Here is a 15839-nt window from a genome sequence, read left to right as displayed (position 1 = left end):
TTTGAAAATTACTTTAAAAATCAAAAGCATCATTATGTTAAGGAAGGCATGTGTGTGCTTGAATCAAACAGGCTGAAATCAGAGTGTGAGCTCCCTAATATTGTCTTTACATCATCAGAGCAAACATTTTTGGACACATGTGTGTGCTAGATATTTTGCCAAGTACCTTAGATGGGTTGTCTTTTTTCTTACCTATTCTTTTATTACTAAGCTATAATTGACATACAACATTATCTTAGTTTCAGGTATACAACATCATTATTTGATATTTGTATATATTGCAAGTGATCAGCACAATAAGTCTAACATTTATCACTACACAGGATTAGTTCTTATTCAATCAGAGAATGGTGGTGAGATAGGTTTATCTTTTTAAACTTCACAACAACCATACAAGGTAATATCATTGTACTGATGAGGAAACAGGATTAAAGAGGTTAAGTTACAAGTAACGCAGGTAAGAGACTCTGGAGTCAGACTTGGAAACTGGGCAATTTGCTGCAGAGCTCATGACCTAGCACACTGGATGTAGTCTATTTGCACTTCCCCCTTTCATGTGTGTGTAAGAGAGTTCTTTTTTCTTATAACGTTGAGGGAAACCCACCTTTGAACTGGAAATACAAGCTGATCCAATAATAAAGAAAACATTTTTAAAAGCAAAGAGAACAAGGCAGTAGGACACCATTTCCTATCTTTGGAATCCTTCAAATATTTGGCACTAATTAGCATAAAAAAGGCACAGAAGAGTTCATATTTTGTAAACAATCTGTCATGTTTGTCATTTAAGATGTAACTAAAATTAAATTAATACAGTTATATCCCCTGTTTATGTTACATCTTGTTGCTATTTCTTTTTCCTTAGTGTGGAGCCATGGTTCTGTGTCTTTGGTCCCAAGCCTGGAGATTTTGTGATGTTATCATTGAGGCTGCCTTAGCATTCCCAGTCACTCACTATTCCTTTTCTCACCCAGAGCAGCTCTGACTCTGTTTGTAATATGTGGTTGGTTTCCCCATAAGATTTTGTTTTTTTAATATATTTTTATTGATTTCAGAGAGGAAGGGAGAGAGATAGAAACATCAGTGATGAGAGAGAATCATTGATTGGCTGCTTCCTGCATGCTCCCTACTGGGGATCGAGCTGGCAACCTCGGCATGTGCCCTTGACTGGAATCAAACCTGGGACCCTTCGGTCCGCAGGCTGACACTCTATCCACTGAGCCAAACCAGCTAGGGCATCCCCATAAGCTTTTTAAAAAATATTATTCTATAGCTTTAAAAAAGGTTTGGCTATTATTGATGTTGAAAAATGGAGAATTAAGAGTTAAATATACTTCCAAATCTGTATAGAAATAGTCTTCAGACTTAAATATTATTTATGTGATTCAGTTTACAAGTTTTCATGGTAACATTGATTGAGTTGGGGTGAAACCATGTGTATTGCAAAATCTAGGACCTGGGTCACTTTCAGCAACTTAATCTTGAGGGTTCACAACTGTCAAGTATCAGTCTCTCCCCTAGAGTCAGACTTACACAACTGTCTCTAACGGCCATGCGTCAGTTTTCTTCCCACCGATGTTTCTGCAGCAGTTCCTGCTGGTATGACAGAAAAAGTTTTCCTCAAGACTCCAAGAGAGCAAGAAAAGGAGAAGATTGGCAATGAATTTGGAAATTGACAAACACATTTAAGATATTTTTCCTTGTAGAACTCAGGTTTGGGTTTTGTTTTGAAGAAACCAATCATTTTTAAAACAAAATTCTATTTCCTGCTTGACCAGGAGAATTACTAAATTGATAATTATTTACTGTGATCTCCCTAAATCCTTTAAAATATAAAGTGGCTTAAAGATGCTGTATCATTATTTTCAAATGGAATTTGGGGAGGCCAGAGTATTTTGTGAGTGTTTAATAAAGATACTTAAAAAAATAAAATAAAACTTATAAATTTAAGTTCCACAAACCCAGGAAGCTACTTGGTCTAGGTTTTAGGGCTAAATATAGCACAAGAGGGGCCAGAAACGTTCTCATCCTGATATTTGTACCACATAGCAGGCAACTGTGTGGGATTTTTTTTTTCTTCTCCTTTCATTTTGTTATTTATTTTTGCCTGTTCTGAAAGATCTGGTTTTCCACAGACTCTTCAGTGATCGATTTCAGCTACATCTCTACTTTTTTAGTGTCTTTATCATAAGGCTTCTTCTGAGTGAACTTAATCTAGACCCAAGTTTCTTCACATGAATCCAGTATATTTTTATTAGGCATTTTCTGTGTCCCAAATACATGTAAAACTGTGGTCCTTGCCCCCAAAGAACTCAAAGTTTGTGGGGAGGATGACACATAAACAGGTACTTGGCATGCAGTCTAGTGAAGGCAGCAGTAGAGATGGACCCAGAGGACTGTGGGAACCCTGACAGGGGGCTTCATAAACCTACCTCCCTGGTGAAGGAGATGTCCCTGAGGAAAGGGTTTATGATATGAGCCTTAAAAAAAGGATAAGTTAGCACAAGCCAAGACAAGACAAGAACTGGGGATATCAAATATAAGTGGAGAGTCAGGCCCTTCTATTGAGAAGGAACCTCATATGCTCTATTAAGGGGCTTAGACTATATGGTATATATGTAGTAGGGAACCGTGAAGAAATAAATTATTCTTGGGACTGACATGGGCATTTTATGAGACTAGTTTAGGCAGCTGAATGATTAAAGGATGGGACCAAGAACAGGCAGAAGTGGAAATTGAAAGACAGTTGCCCAAGCAAAGGTGATATTGACCCAAAGCAGAGGAAGGAGATGAGAACATACATTTGAGAGATCATTTAGGAAGTAAAAGCAGTAGGGCTATGGTTATCTGGATGTTGAGGAGTGTTCAGTGGTGTGAGAGAAGAGTCCAGTTGACTCCCCAGGATGCCAGTAACCTCAGTCACTAGATGAATAGCAGTTTAAGAATTGGGAGATGGATGATGTGGGAGGGTGGGCAGATTTAGGGATAAGATGGGAATTCTTTTCTATATATAAGCATTGATTCTAAGGAATATAGTTAAGTTTTAGAAGGGACTGATTAATAAAATGAAAATGAAAAGCAGTTTTATGATATTTACAAAACTAAATGAGAGGTTTTAGTTTTTGCTATCAAAGAATGACTTGTGGATTAATAGCCATGATGTGGATTGAACAGACTTCTTAGTTTCTCTTAGTGGCTCTCTCACTTTCCTTCTAAAAGTTACTTTGGCGTTTAAATCAGTTTTACAGTAATTTTCAAATACAGATTTTCTATTCTCTCATGCTTCATAATACGTATATCTTTCCCCTGATACAGTATCTCTAGTATTTGCTATTTGCATATTTCCTCTGCCAATAACTGTCAAACATACACCCACCTTTTTTTTTTTTTTTTTTTCCTGGAAATACCCAGCTACCAACCAAAAGACCCAGCCACCTGGTCTTTTCTAAATAATTTTTAGACATGACACTACAAAATGAGTCATAACAGAACTCACTCTGAAGCCCCCTTTTAGCTGGTGAAACCAACACTGGTCATTTGTATTTTACTGCACTTACCGAGTATGGACTGATTTAGTTATATTAATACATTCATTATCATATTCAAGATACTATATACATATATATAGACACATAAATATATTTGAATACACACACACAACTCCGTTCTTTTAAGGAAAAACACATTAGTGTTATCCTTGATTTCTCTCTTTCTTTCATGCCTCACATTCAGTATGTCTAGGAATCTTGCAGATTGTATCCCAAATCCATCTACTTCTCCCCATTTCCTGGTCCAAGTCACCATCATCTCACTCCTGGATTTCTATACATATGCACCTCAATGCAGGGATCTTTGTCAGTTTTATTTATTAATGTATCTCAGAAACTAAAATAGTGCCTGACACAGTGGGCACTCAGTTAATATTTGTGGAATAAATGAATTAAATGAACAAATCCACCAATCAGTGTCATCTTACTAGACACATTTAGAAGGCTGATTTCATATTAACAGAGCCAAAAATTACTCAGGGAAGTTGTGTGTTTTTTGTTTTTAGTTTTAATTATATAGTAAGTTGGGTATATTTGACTTTTAAAAATTAGCACTTTATTTCTATAAATGTTATTGCTTATTCATAACCAATTAAAATTAGTTTTGAAATATTGCCATCAATGGTTTCTCCAAAATGGTCATGAATTTGAAAGAATATATTAGGGATGAAAATGCAATTCTCAAGAAATGATTTTTCTTAATAAACCATATATCCTATAGAAGTAACATAACCAAGAAAGCTCAGTATCAGCTTATTCTATCCTTTCATCAAGAACTTTGTAAGAAATTTTAATAACTGGATCTAAAGAAGTTATGTGAATAATAGGGAAAGATATTGTACTTTACTTTTTTCTTTAATATACATCTTGCTAAAGACAAAGAATATAAGGAAATAAGTGGACTTGCTTTTACCTGAATTATACATACTCATTGCTACATGGCCTAAATTTTTTTATAACTGCCAGTATTTTCTTTTTGCGCTAGGAAATTTAGCATTTTGCACTAGTTGTCTCAGTAAAGTATCATGTGGAAATTTCAGGTATTTTTAGCATGTATGGGGACCCTATCTACCCCTGCCATTCTCTGTCAGTGGGAATATTTATTTCTTATTGATTTCTGTAATGCTACTTCATGTTTTTTATTGCCAGTGAAAGATACCCTGCCTTTCTTACTCTCCCAAACTCACCCCTTTGGTTTCCACATCTGGGCTGATCTGAGAGGCCTTTTTGTTTTCCTTTCTAAACCCATAATGTTAGGCCTTAAGTCATAACGACAGCTCTAGTTTGAAAAATAGGACTTGTGGCTTTCAGGTTGAGGTTTCTATTTTCTGTTCTGATTCTAGATGTTTTATGTTGCCCCTAAACTCTGACACCTGAACAGTACATGCAAATGCACTCCTCTAGCTAAACTGACAGAATCATTAAAAGTGTGGAAAGGATTTGAGAATAACAGGGAATTCTAAAGTTTAGATGTTTGTAGCAATCTTTATCCATACCCAAAGTAAGATATATAGTGTATATGTAGCAAAATAGTAGCTATAGTAGTCAAATAATACTATGAGCCAAGCTGGCCTCCTGAGATATCAGAAGAGATGGGTTCTGAGGTCATACAAATTGGGAAACGACTAATTTGAAAGGACTTATAGCAAAGAAAGTTGTTTAGTTTAACCAGGCATTTCCCAAATTTATTTGAAGACAGAACCCCTTTTTCAGGAAACTTTTCAACATGCTTTGGAAATATTGGAGGAAAGAGAGCAGACACATTAGTTGTTCTAGAACTAGCTCAGACATTAATCAACGTTTTCATTCATTCCACAAACATGTATGGAGTGACTGCTTTGTGCCACACATTGTTCAAGATGCTGGTGATATATACAGAGAACAAACCAGACAAAAGTCTCCATCTTTCCAAGGATTATATTATAGAAGAGAATATTATATTATAATATAATATTCTCATATTATAAAAGAGAATAAACATACTTTGTGATTTAGTGCAGGTACTGAATGCCCTAGACAAACATGGGGGCAGGGTTAGGAGGTCGGGAGTAAGGAGTTGCAGTTTTAGATAGAGTCATAACCCTTGAGCAAGTCACTGAACCTCTCTCTATTCCTTTTCTATGAAATGAAGAAATTCAGCTAGATGATTTCTAAGGCCTGTCAGCCCTATGGGTCTGCTTTAAAGACCAAGCGTTATCATACCAAGCTGTGGTACTGCTAGGTCACAAGCATCTCATTGTGTGTTTATAGTCACCTTAGCAGGAAAGGCTCGATATTAAAACTCACAGAGTTACTGTCCAAGAAAAGCTTCTGTAAGTTTAAATCATTTGTAATACCCACAAAAGAATAAAGCATTTATTTTAAATAAATGTTAAAGAAAAACCTGATGGTCTTATTTTTAATCTAGTGTGTTACCTCAATCTAATATTGAGTAGAAAGTATTTGACTTAAGGGTAAGTAACCCCTACAGTAAAGATACCAATGGCTTTTAAGCAGATGTTAGCACACCCATGTGAGAAATTTGCAGCAGTGTGCACATTGCATTTCTGCCCTACATCCTTATGTAAATAGGAGATCCGTGACTTGATGTTGAAATGACCTTTCAGACAGTATTCCATTGCCACATGCCTGAGCTTGTATCTCGGAATAATTAGAAGCCTTGACTTACAAATCTCGGAATACAGTGTTTATGTTAATTATAAATGTCTGAAGGTTTCCTGAAACTTTTTCTTCAGAGCTTTTTATCAAAGATAGACTGGAGTTTGGGAGGAGCGTTGTGGAATGTGGTCCTAAATCTTTGATTTTCAATCTTTCATTTTTGGAATGAAATTTAAAATCTACTTTTCCAGGTACCCAGAAGATGGTGGTATATTTTTATATTCTTCATCTTGAATAAGAAGCTGTTTGGAATCATAGTCTTAGATACTTTTAAAATATTTCATTCTTAAGGCATTTAGCTAAACATTTCAAGCTGACCATATTTAGAATACCTAAATATAAAGTTATACCCACTTAGCTATAGAAAAAGCTTAAAATACTATAATTAAAATTGAGAAGTTCCTATCACTAAAGGGATACTCTTCCAAGATGGCTTCTAAATCAGACTTCAGAATTTCTTTTCCCACGGTGGCTAGCCCAGTCCCTAGAAGTTGACCCTAGGCCCACTAATAACAGTAATTTCATTTTCATATTCCGTAAATTCAAAGGCCAGTTGATAAGAAATGCTTTGTGACCATTCTGGAAGAAAGGACCGACTCCTATTTCACTGTGGAATAGGCTCCTATATGTCAGAGAGATGAGTGATGAGTATTCGCAAGTTTCCTCACATCTAGTCTCTGAAATGTCTCATTATTGCCCTTGATTAGACAAGCTTTCAAATCCCACCTTACCTGTGGCCTTAACAGTTCCACAGAGTGGACCAACAGGCTCTGGTTCCCTCTGAGGTCCCCTTGGTTTAGTTCTGAAGTCTCCATTCCCTCCACCCTACCCACCCCTGCCTGCCTAAATTGTCACGTACAACCTGCTCTTTCCACTGAGTCAGTCTCCTGCTTTACTGCCCATGGGACCAAACTGTTATGCAGACTTACCAGCTATAAACATTAGTACTCCTTTGTATATTCATTTTATTTGTAAGAGTATATTTAGATATTGATACAAATAAATTTGTATCTAATTTGTACCATCTTCAGGAAATTAGATATACTACATCTATAGACCATGTAATTTAAGCTTTTGAAATTTTGAAGATATAAAGATCACTTGATGACATCTATTCAGATCTTTTCCAGGAAGCGCCTGAGATTAGGTCAGTTTGTACTATCTGCATTGCTGCAGCTCTAAAAACCACTGATGTAGAGGTCATACATACTTATATTTTTTTAGCACATTAATGAGTGTATGTGTATGTGTATGTGTATGTGTATGTGTATGTGTATGTGTATGTGTGTGCATCCACACACACCCGACAGCCAGTTAACTCTGAGTCTTATTCTTCCAATCATGGAAAGGACAAAAGGGGGGAGAAGAATGAGAATTATACAGCACTTTCCCCTCCCGGTTTTGTACTAAATTACTAAGACTATGTGTATTTGGGGGCTGGACAGCAGGATGTCATATTTTACATTCGTGCCAACAAATCCTTTCTGTAATTGTCCCTATGGTGGCCCCTGCAGACCCAAGGGAAGAAAGGTTTCAGGAGCTGGAAAGAGTGGAACAGCTGAAAGACAGTGAGAATGTTCCAGTTCATTTGTTCACAGATGTTTATGAAGCTTCTACCATGTGCCAGGAATATGATCCTGGTGCAGGGGCTCAGTTGTCTAGAGCAGTCCTATCCCTTCCCTCATCTAGCAGAGAAACCAGACTGAGCAAGAGCATGGAAAACATACTGTTTCACAGTGTTGCCTGGGGCTCAGCCTCACTGTGCCTTGCAAAACCATCTCAGTAGGCTGCTGACCCTGTTCTATAAGTATAAAGATGAATGAGGGGTTCATTTTGCTGTAAATGTAATTATGGCATTCACGTTATGCTGCTAGATATTATTCAAAAATATTACTCAATGTAGGAAGATTTAAATTAAATATGTATATATAATAAAAGAGCAAAAGATTGGGACATGGACTTTATCTTAGAAAGCATTTAAATGTGTTCTTTAAAACTGATTTTAGGAGAGGAAGGGAGGAGAGGGAGAAACATCAATGTGAGAGGAACATCTATTGTTTGCATCCCAACCTGCAACGTGGGCATGTGGCCTGGACAGTAATCGAACCAGCAACCTTTCAATGCATGGGATGACACTCAACCAACTAAGCCCATAGGCCACAGCTATCGTAGAGAGCATTTAAGTATCTAGAACAGGGGTGGGCAAACTTTTTGACTCGAGGGCCACAATGGGTTCTTAAACTGGACCGGAGCGCCGGAACAAAAGCATGGATGGAGTGTTTGTGTGAACTAATATAAATTCAAAGTAAACATCATTACATAAAAGGGTACGGTCTTTTTTTTTTTTTAGTTTTATTCATTTCAAACAGGCCGGATCCGGCCCGCGGGCCGTAGTTTGCCCACGGCTGATCTAGAAGCTATTCAGCAAGAGGTCATATTAGCCAAACAGAATCTGTGTAGCTCAAAAGAGGACGAATTTTTTGGCCAATTCACTAGTAACTCTTTCGTGTGAACTGTAATTATTTGCTTATTTGCAATGAAGATGGTTCCTCTCATAAACTAATTGCCGGGTAGAAGTGATTACTGGCACTTTAGGGTAAAAGTGGACATGAGAATATGGTGAGTTATAGATATACTTGCCAAATTTCTTAGATGATTGGGTAACTTAAATGCAAAATAGGGCTCGGGCATAAAGTGAATGTTACTTGAAAGACAATCAGCCATCAGATCATTTTATAGAAAATTTATAATTTGAGGTGTTTTTCTCTTTTCCTCTCCTTTTAGCTTGTCAAAATTCCCAGAAATGATCCCATCAATGAAGTACATACATTTAACTTCTATTTGTCAAATGTGGGTAAAGACAACCCTCAAGGCAGCTTTGACTGCATTCAGCAGAGATTCTCCAGGTAAGTACATTTCAGGGTATGCTAAAGGAAAAATCATTTTTCTCTGAGGGTTTTTAAAAAATTAAACAATAAAATACATAGTAGTCATTTATAAATATTTATTGAATTGAATGGCAAAGCTCATTTATTTACAGTATTTGAGAAATATTGAGCACCTACTCTATGCTAGTAATTACATTTGTCACTGTGGGCAATGATCACAAAAATTTTAACATTCTTACTCTTGAGGGATTTTTAAAGTACAGATTTTTTTTTCAACCTATAAAACATGGTTTATTTGCTTGTTTTATTAAAGACAAGTTTGGGGATTTAAAAAAAGTTTATATTCACTGCATTTAAATAAGAGTGCCTTTTATAGTACACTCGACTAGTAGTTAAGGGTAAAGGAGGAAAAAATCCTATATACCTTGCATATTCTTTTTCTTCTTCCCTATGCAAGCCATATTTTAAAGTAGATTTTTAAAAATCTTTATTCTGCAGCAGAATGAAAATAAGAAATTAACCCCAGCATAGCATTTTTTTTTTTTAAAGAAAGAATACAAGACTACACACCCACATCCCAGGGTACCATGGAACTCTTATCTACTTAGATTCTCTTAAACAATACGCTACTTGTTTCACTCTTCTTTGCTCTGGTTGTTTCTGATTAAAGAATGGGCCCCTTGAGTAGGGGGAGTTGTTCCGCCTGTGGATAAAGACAAGGCCTTAGAGCCCTTAACCTCCCAGGAGTCACTGATACTGGCTCAAAGTGCCCTGGGCCATCCATCCCTATCTTGTCTGCTCTGCACTTGAAACTGTGTTAATGCTTGCTGTGCATGAGAGGAAGAGAAGGGAAAGGTGTGTTTTAAGTGAGCACAGTAGGCAGAGATATAAAATAAGACACATCACTGAAAGAGTTCTAAATTTCTCCTCTCATTTAAGGTAACTACCTTTTAATCTGCCTTTTCCCCTGAGTATATGTTAATTTTGCTTTCTAAAAATTGCCCACCTCCAAACTTATATTTTTGGTATAAATTGCATGTTATAAGTCTTATAGAGCTTTCTGCACTATTCACTGGAATAGCTAATGACTCCATGTGGCTATTTACATCTCAATTGATAAAAGTGAAATAAAATTTAAAACTTTTACTTCTTCACTCAGACTAACCACGCATTACAGCCTCAATAGCCAGGTGTCTGGTTGCTATCAGAGTGAACAGCACAGATATTAATCATTTTCACCATTGCAGAAAGATCTATGGGACAGTATTACAATCAATTCTAGAATCACCAAGTATAAGGGTCCTTGGTAATTGTTCAACCCCATCTTTTTACAGGTGATTTACCCACAGGTACATAATTGTTTAGTTAGTGACTAGGCTGAATGAGAACTGAGTTCTCTTAATTTTAGTCCAGTGTTCATGGCATACCACACTATATACCAATTTCTAATTGTGGTGCATTCACCTGGAATTCTTGTCTTTAGAGAATTATTATACTACCAGGGCCCAGTGCACAAATTTGTGCACCTTGAAAGGAACTGTGGGCCAAGAGGCTGTGGTGGGCACAGGGGTGGGTCTCAACCCATCCTCTACGCCCTCACCCAGCCCCTCCCGCCGTGGCCCCGGTCCCCTGTCTGCCTGTAGTCCCACTCCCACTGCCACCACTCCCACACACGGACGGCACTGGCCCCACTCACACCTGCTGACGACGCGGAGCGATTGGTGCCAGCACCAGCAGTGGGTGCAAGTGGGGCTGGTACCATCAGTGGGTGCAAGTGGTGGCTGCTGTCCCGATTGCCCCTCAGGAGCAGGGGGAGGTGAAGAAGCCCTCAGGGGCAATTGGGGCCGGCAGCCACCGCTCGCACCCACTGACGGTGCCAAGCCATTGGGGCCAGCGCTGGGTGCCAGCAGCAGGTATGAGCAGCAGCTCTGGCACCAGCTGCAGGTGTGAGTGGGGCCATCGCCGGGTGCTGGCAGCAGGTGTGAGTGGGGCCGGCACTGGCAGCAGGTGCGAGCACCAGGCGTGACCGTGGGCACAGGAGGAAAGAATTTTCAATAACCACCAGAGGCTCTCCCCGATGACAACAACCAGTGCCCTGCCTTGGTCTGTCGCCCCCACTCACCTGTTCCACCATCCCGCTGCAGCCGATGTCCACCATGTTTTGTGCTCTGCCACCTGCTACCAATGTCCACCATGTTCCAGGCACACCTCCTGGTAGTCAGCGCACATCATAGCGACTGGTTGTTTGGATGTTCTGCTGTTCAGTCTATTTGCATATTAGCCTTTTATTACATAGGATAGGATAGTGATATCATTTTGACATCAAATTGAACAATGTCCCCTTAGGAGTTTTATTAACACGTTAAGCACCAAGTCTGTTTTGTCTTCCTTTCCATTTAGCCCGCAATATCTGACTTCACCAATATGCTGGCGGCACCAGTGACTGACCAGTCCAGATGGAAAGTATAGTGTCAGTCACCAGTGACTGACATGGTGCTTAACATGTTAAAGAACTTAATTCCCTCTTCAATACCAGTCATATCATCATAGGTGATATGGTTTCTCCCTTACATCACAAATATCCTTTGTGCTTATTTCTACTTTGCTTGTTTGAAGAAGGATTTAAGGCAGAGGTTCTCAACCTGTGGGTCACGACCCCTTTGGGGGTCGAACGACCCTTTCACAGGGGTCGCCTAAGACCATCCTGCATATCAGATACTTACATTACGATTCATAACAGTAGCAACATTACAGTTATGAAGTAGCAACAAAAATAATTTTATGGTTGGGTCACAACATGAGGAACTGTATTTAAAGGGCCAGAAGGTTGAGAACCACTGGTTTAAGGTCACTTAAAACTATACATGATGCAGGCAAGAGAAAAGAAATAATTATTGTGAAAAAATTGGAGCAAATGCAATAATATGATCCAAGTGTGCTGTATAAAAAGTGTGATCCAAGTATAAAAGTATGATTCAAAGTGCTTTATAAAATGGTGTTGTATGGTATAAATTGAAATTTGCCACTAAAAAAACAAAAGTACTCAAACTTTCAGTTCTGAACCTGGCAAGCAAACCTTTTTAATCTGCATCCACCTTTCTGTTTGATTTCATTTTTATTTTTCCCATGGATCCTGTCTTTCATGCAATTGTGCAAGCTCCTCAAAGGCAGGGGCTTTCTTATGCCCTTTTTCTAGACTTACAATGCTGGTGCAGCTCAAATTAAATGCTTAATAAATAGATGGTCAAAAACTACATATTAACTAGTCTCCTTTCTTATCTTTCTTTATAAATCTCCTTAAATCACACTTTCTCCTATGTAAAATGGAGGAAATCCCAAAGTCAAACTTACTTTTCAAAAATTCCTTAAATTTGCTCATTCACAGACCTAGTGAAAATATATAGTTTGGAGGACTCAAGTATGGGAAACAGTGAGCTAGGATAGAGAAAGACCATAGGATGTTTATATACATACTAGAGGCCTGGTGCATGAATTTGTGCACCAGTGGGGTCCCCTGGTCTGACCTGCGGGATCAGTCTGAAACCGGCTCTCCAACTTCCCCCAAGGGGTCCTGGATTGCGAGAGGGCACAGACCAAGCCGAGGGACCCCACCGGTGCACAATCAGGACCAGGGAGGGACTCGGGAGGTTGGCCAGCCAGGGATGGCGGGAGGGCTCCAGGGTGTCCAGCCCGTCTCACTCAGTCCCAATCAGCCAGACCCCAGCAGCAAGCTAACCTACCAGTCGGAGCTTCTGCCTCCTGGTGGTCAGTGCACGTCATAGCAACTGGTCAACTGTCTGCCTCCTGGTGGTCAGTGCATGTCATAGCAAGCGGTTGAGTGGCCTTAGCATATCATTAGCACATTACGCTTTGATTGGTTGAACGGACGAGTGGACAACCAGACACTTAGCATATTAGGCTTTTATTATATAGGATAGGATGTCAGTGTATTTGAACTTTTAAGGTACCTCAGTTGAAAAGGGATGAATGGGAATTCTAGAGAGTACCTTCTTGCTTGCAGGGTTTAGTTTTCATGTAAAGATCTGTTTCTTGATCTTCAATTGTGCAAGTTGAGAAAGTTGTATTTCAAGTGAGCACAGTAGGCAGAGATGTAAAATAAGACACATCTCTGAAAGAGTTCTAACTTAATCTTGAATTGTGCAAACTAAAACTTCATTGTGATTGGCAACACATTCAGCTTATTCTCCCTATGTAAATTACATAGTAAGTAATGGGAGATCTTGGAATTCAAACTTTCTGCCACCTGTGGTCTTTTCTGTACTCTACTGCAATCTTCTATTCCTCTTTTTCTTCTCCATCCTGATTCCCCTGAGGCTTAAATCTCTCCCTCCCTCTCTCATTCCCCTCCTTTATCTGTTTCTCAGCATTCATACATGCTCAGGTGAGTCTGATTTAAAAAGAAAATAAAGATAAATAACCTCATTTGCAGTCACTTCTGGAGCCAAAGCCTGGCTTTAGTCCCCATTATTCCATTGAAACTGCTCCCCAATGGGATTCCTTGACCTCCTTGCCCTGAATCCAGTGAGTGCTTATTAGTTTCTTATTACTCTAGATTTGTTGCCAACATTGCACACTGTTGACCACTTTGATTCTTGAAGCATTCTGTATCAGTGGCTTCCATGACACATTGCTTTTCTGGTTTCCTTGGCTTACCTTTCTGGCTTACCTTTTCAGTCTGCTATGGTCTTTTCATCTTCTTATTGCTTATTCTAAATATTAGTATTCTTCACAGTTGGTTCCCTCTCGAGATGTCTCCTAATTTCTTCAGTCACCATGTCCAACACAAAACTTATTTTCTCTCTTCCAACCCCACCCCAGTGTCTCAATAAGTGTTAGCTCCACACATTTGGTAACCTGGGCACAATCTTTTAACTTCTATTCCCCACTCTCTCCCTTTATGGCCAATGACTGACCAAATCCTATCAATTCTGCCTCCTCACTATCTCTGGAATCTGTTTACTATTTTGCATCCACACCACCCTACACCGGTTCAAGTCATCACTTCTTGCCTGTAGTTCTTCAGTAGCCTCCTAACTGCTCTCTTACCTTCTTCCTCCCAATCTGTTCTTTATCCAAATTGATCTTTCTGCCATACAATGGAGATATTTTCAGCTTCTTTTATTCTTGGGATAAAGTCCAAAATCCATACCAGGGCCTCAAAGCCCAGTGTATTGTACATCTCAGGCCCTCTTCAGCCTCATCTCTAATTGTCCTTTATAACTCCCTCTGGCTTAACTGAAAAACTCTTCCTTGCTCCCCCTGGGTCTGCACAGGTTGATCATCCTTCTGGGACATTGCTGTCCTTCTTCCCCTTTGTCTAGTCATCCCTTTAGGTCACTTGAGCATCACTTCTTCCAGGAAGCCTTTGCCTCTCCCCTCTCCCACACGTCCAGATGCAGCACTTCCTGGGAGTTCTCTACCCCTGGCATTTATCACATCATGTCATAATTTCCAGTTTGCTCATCCTTGTCACCCATTAGGCAGAGAGCTCCTTGGAAGAGGGACCAGATCTGTCTCAGTCCTTGTCATAGGCTGTGTACTCACACATTGCTGGCATTCAGTCTCTGCTCCATAAATATTTATGAGACGAATAAACTGATTTTTTGAAAGCATTTGTACAGACAGTTATTAGCAATTTAATAAATTTTTATTAACTCTTATTTTTTAGCATTATAACAAAGCTATTTCCAAATAAGTTTGGAAATCGAGTATCAGAGCTGCAATGGCATTTCATTACTTTTATAGTCCAATCTGTTTTAAGGCCATGGTAATTATTTCTGACAAAATCTATCCAGTATTTTCTTCAATATTTACTATATAAATAGGTCAGCTTAAATAGACATTTAACAAAGTGTTAAATATAAATTCTACAAATGTTTAAAATCTTTGGGCTAATAATAATAAGTAAGTTTTAATGTGGCAGTATTTTAGCTTTAAAATTAATATCTTATTAAAAATCAAAAGAATTGCGGTGTGTTTGTTTTATCTAGTCTTTCTATCAACTATGTATATTATGGTCCCATTATAAGTGAACTTTTAACGTTTCTCATATCAGTGGTAGCTAATTCTTAAAAATAGTTGACTATTAAATGAAAGAACTATAGTACTCATCAGGATTCTGGTATTCACTCCAAATGCTGATTTTCCAAAAAAATTTCATGGATTTTATCTCTGAGAGCTCACTTCATCCACTCTTTTCACAATAATAGGAAAAAAGGTGACATGAAATGAAGAAGAGAAACTCAAATATTTTAAATAGTCTTTACAATTAAATATTACTAATATTAGTTATTTTAGGATTTCGGTTCTTATTCAGGCTGCTGATTTTAGGATTGTACAATTCTTTCTTGTACTTTATTGTACAAAATGAGGGGCATGTCTAACAAAGCCATCGCCTTACTTGACAGCTCTGGAGCCTCCCAGCTCAATTGCCTGGGATTTATACAAGATAAAATTACAGTGTGTGCAACAAACGACTCGTATCAGATGACACGAGAAAGAATGACCCAGGCAGAGGAGGAATCCCGCAACCGAAGCACAAAAGTTATTAAACCCGGTGGACCATATGTAGGTTTGTATATATATCTTTCTTCTTCTCGCTGATTGATGGGAATATTGCAAGATCACTGTAGGTAAATACTGGTAATATTAATTTCATGAAAACACAAAAATTAGTTTTCAGAACAGTTTAGATAACATTGTCAAAAATCATTTGTTCTCTTCAGAC

At 38.5% G+C, this 15839-nt stretch overlaps 1 protein-coding gene across 2 annotated transcripts in view; it reads left to right on the top strand.

Moving 5' to 3' along the window:
• Window positions 1-15839, top strand: part of ELL2 (elongation factor for RNA polymerase II 2) — a 90463-nt gene that overhangs the window by 53026 nt on the left and 21598 nt on the right. For both annotated transcript variants that reach the window (XR_013995873.1, XM_081089058.1), the window contains exons 3-4: window positions 8988-9109; window positions 15520-15683. Coding sequence is in view for 1 of the 2 variants with exons in the window: in XM_081089058.1 (XP_080945184.1) it covers window positions 8988-9109; window positions 15520-15683 (286 nt within the window). In the remaining variant the exon portion in view is untranslated. The remainder of the gene's footprint in view (window positions 1-8987; window positions 9110-15519; window positions 15684-15839) is intronic.

This window comes from Myotis nattereri (assembly GCF_964212035.1).
Source record: "Myotis nattereri genome assembly, chromosome: 4".
Taxonomy (NCBI): Eukaryota; Metazoa; Chordata; class Mammalia; order Chiroptera; family Vespertilionidae; genus Myotis; species Myotis nattereri.
This window is presented reverse-complemented; position numbering and strand designations above follow the sequence as displayed.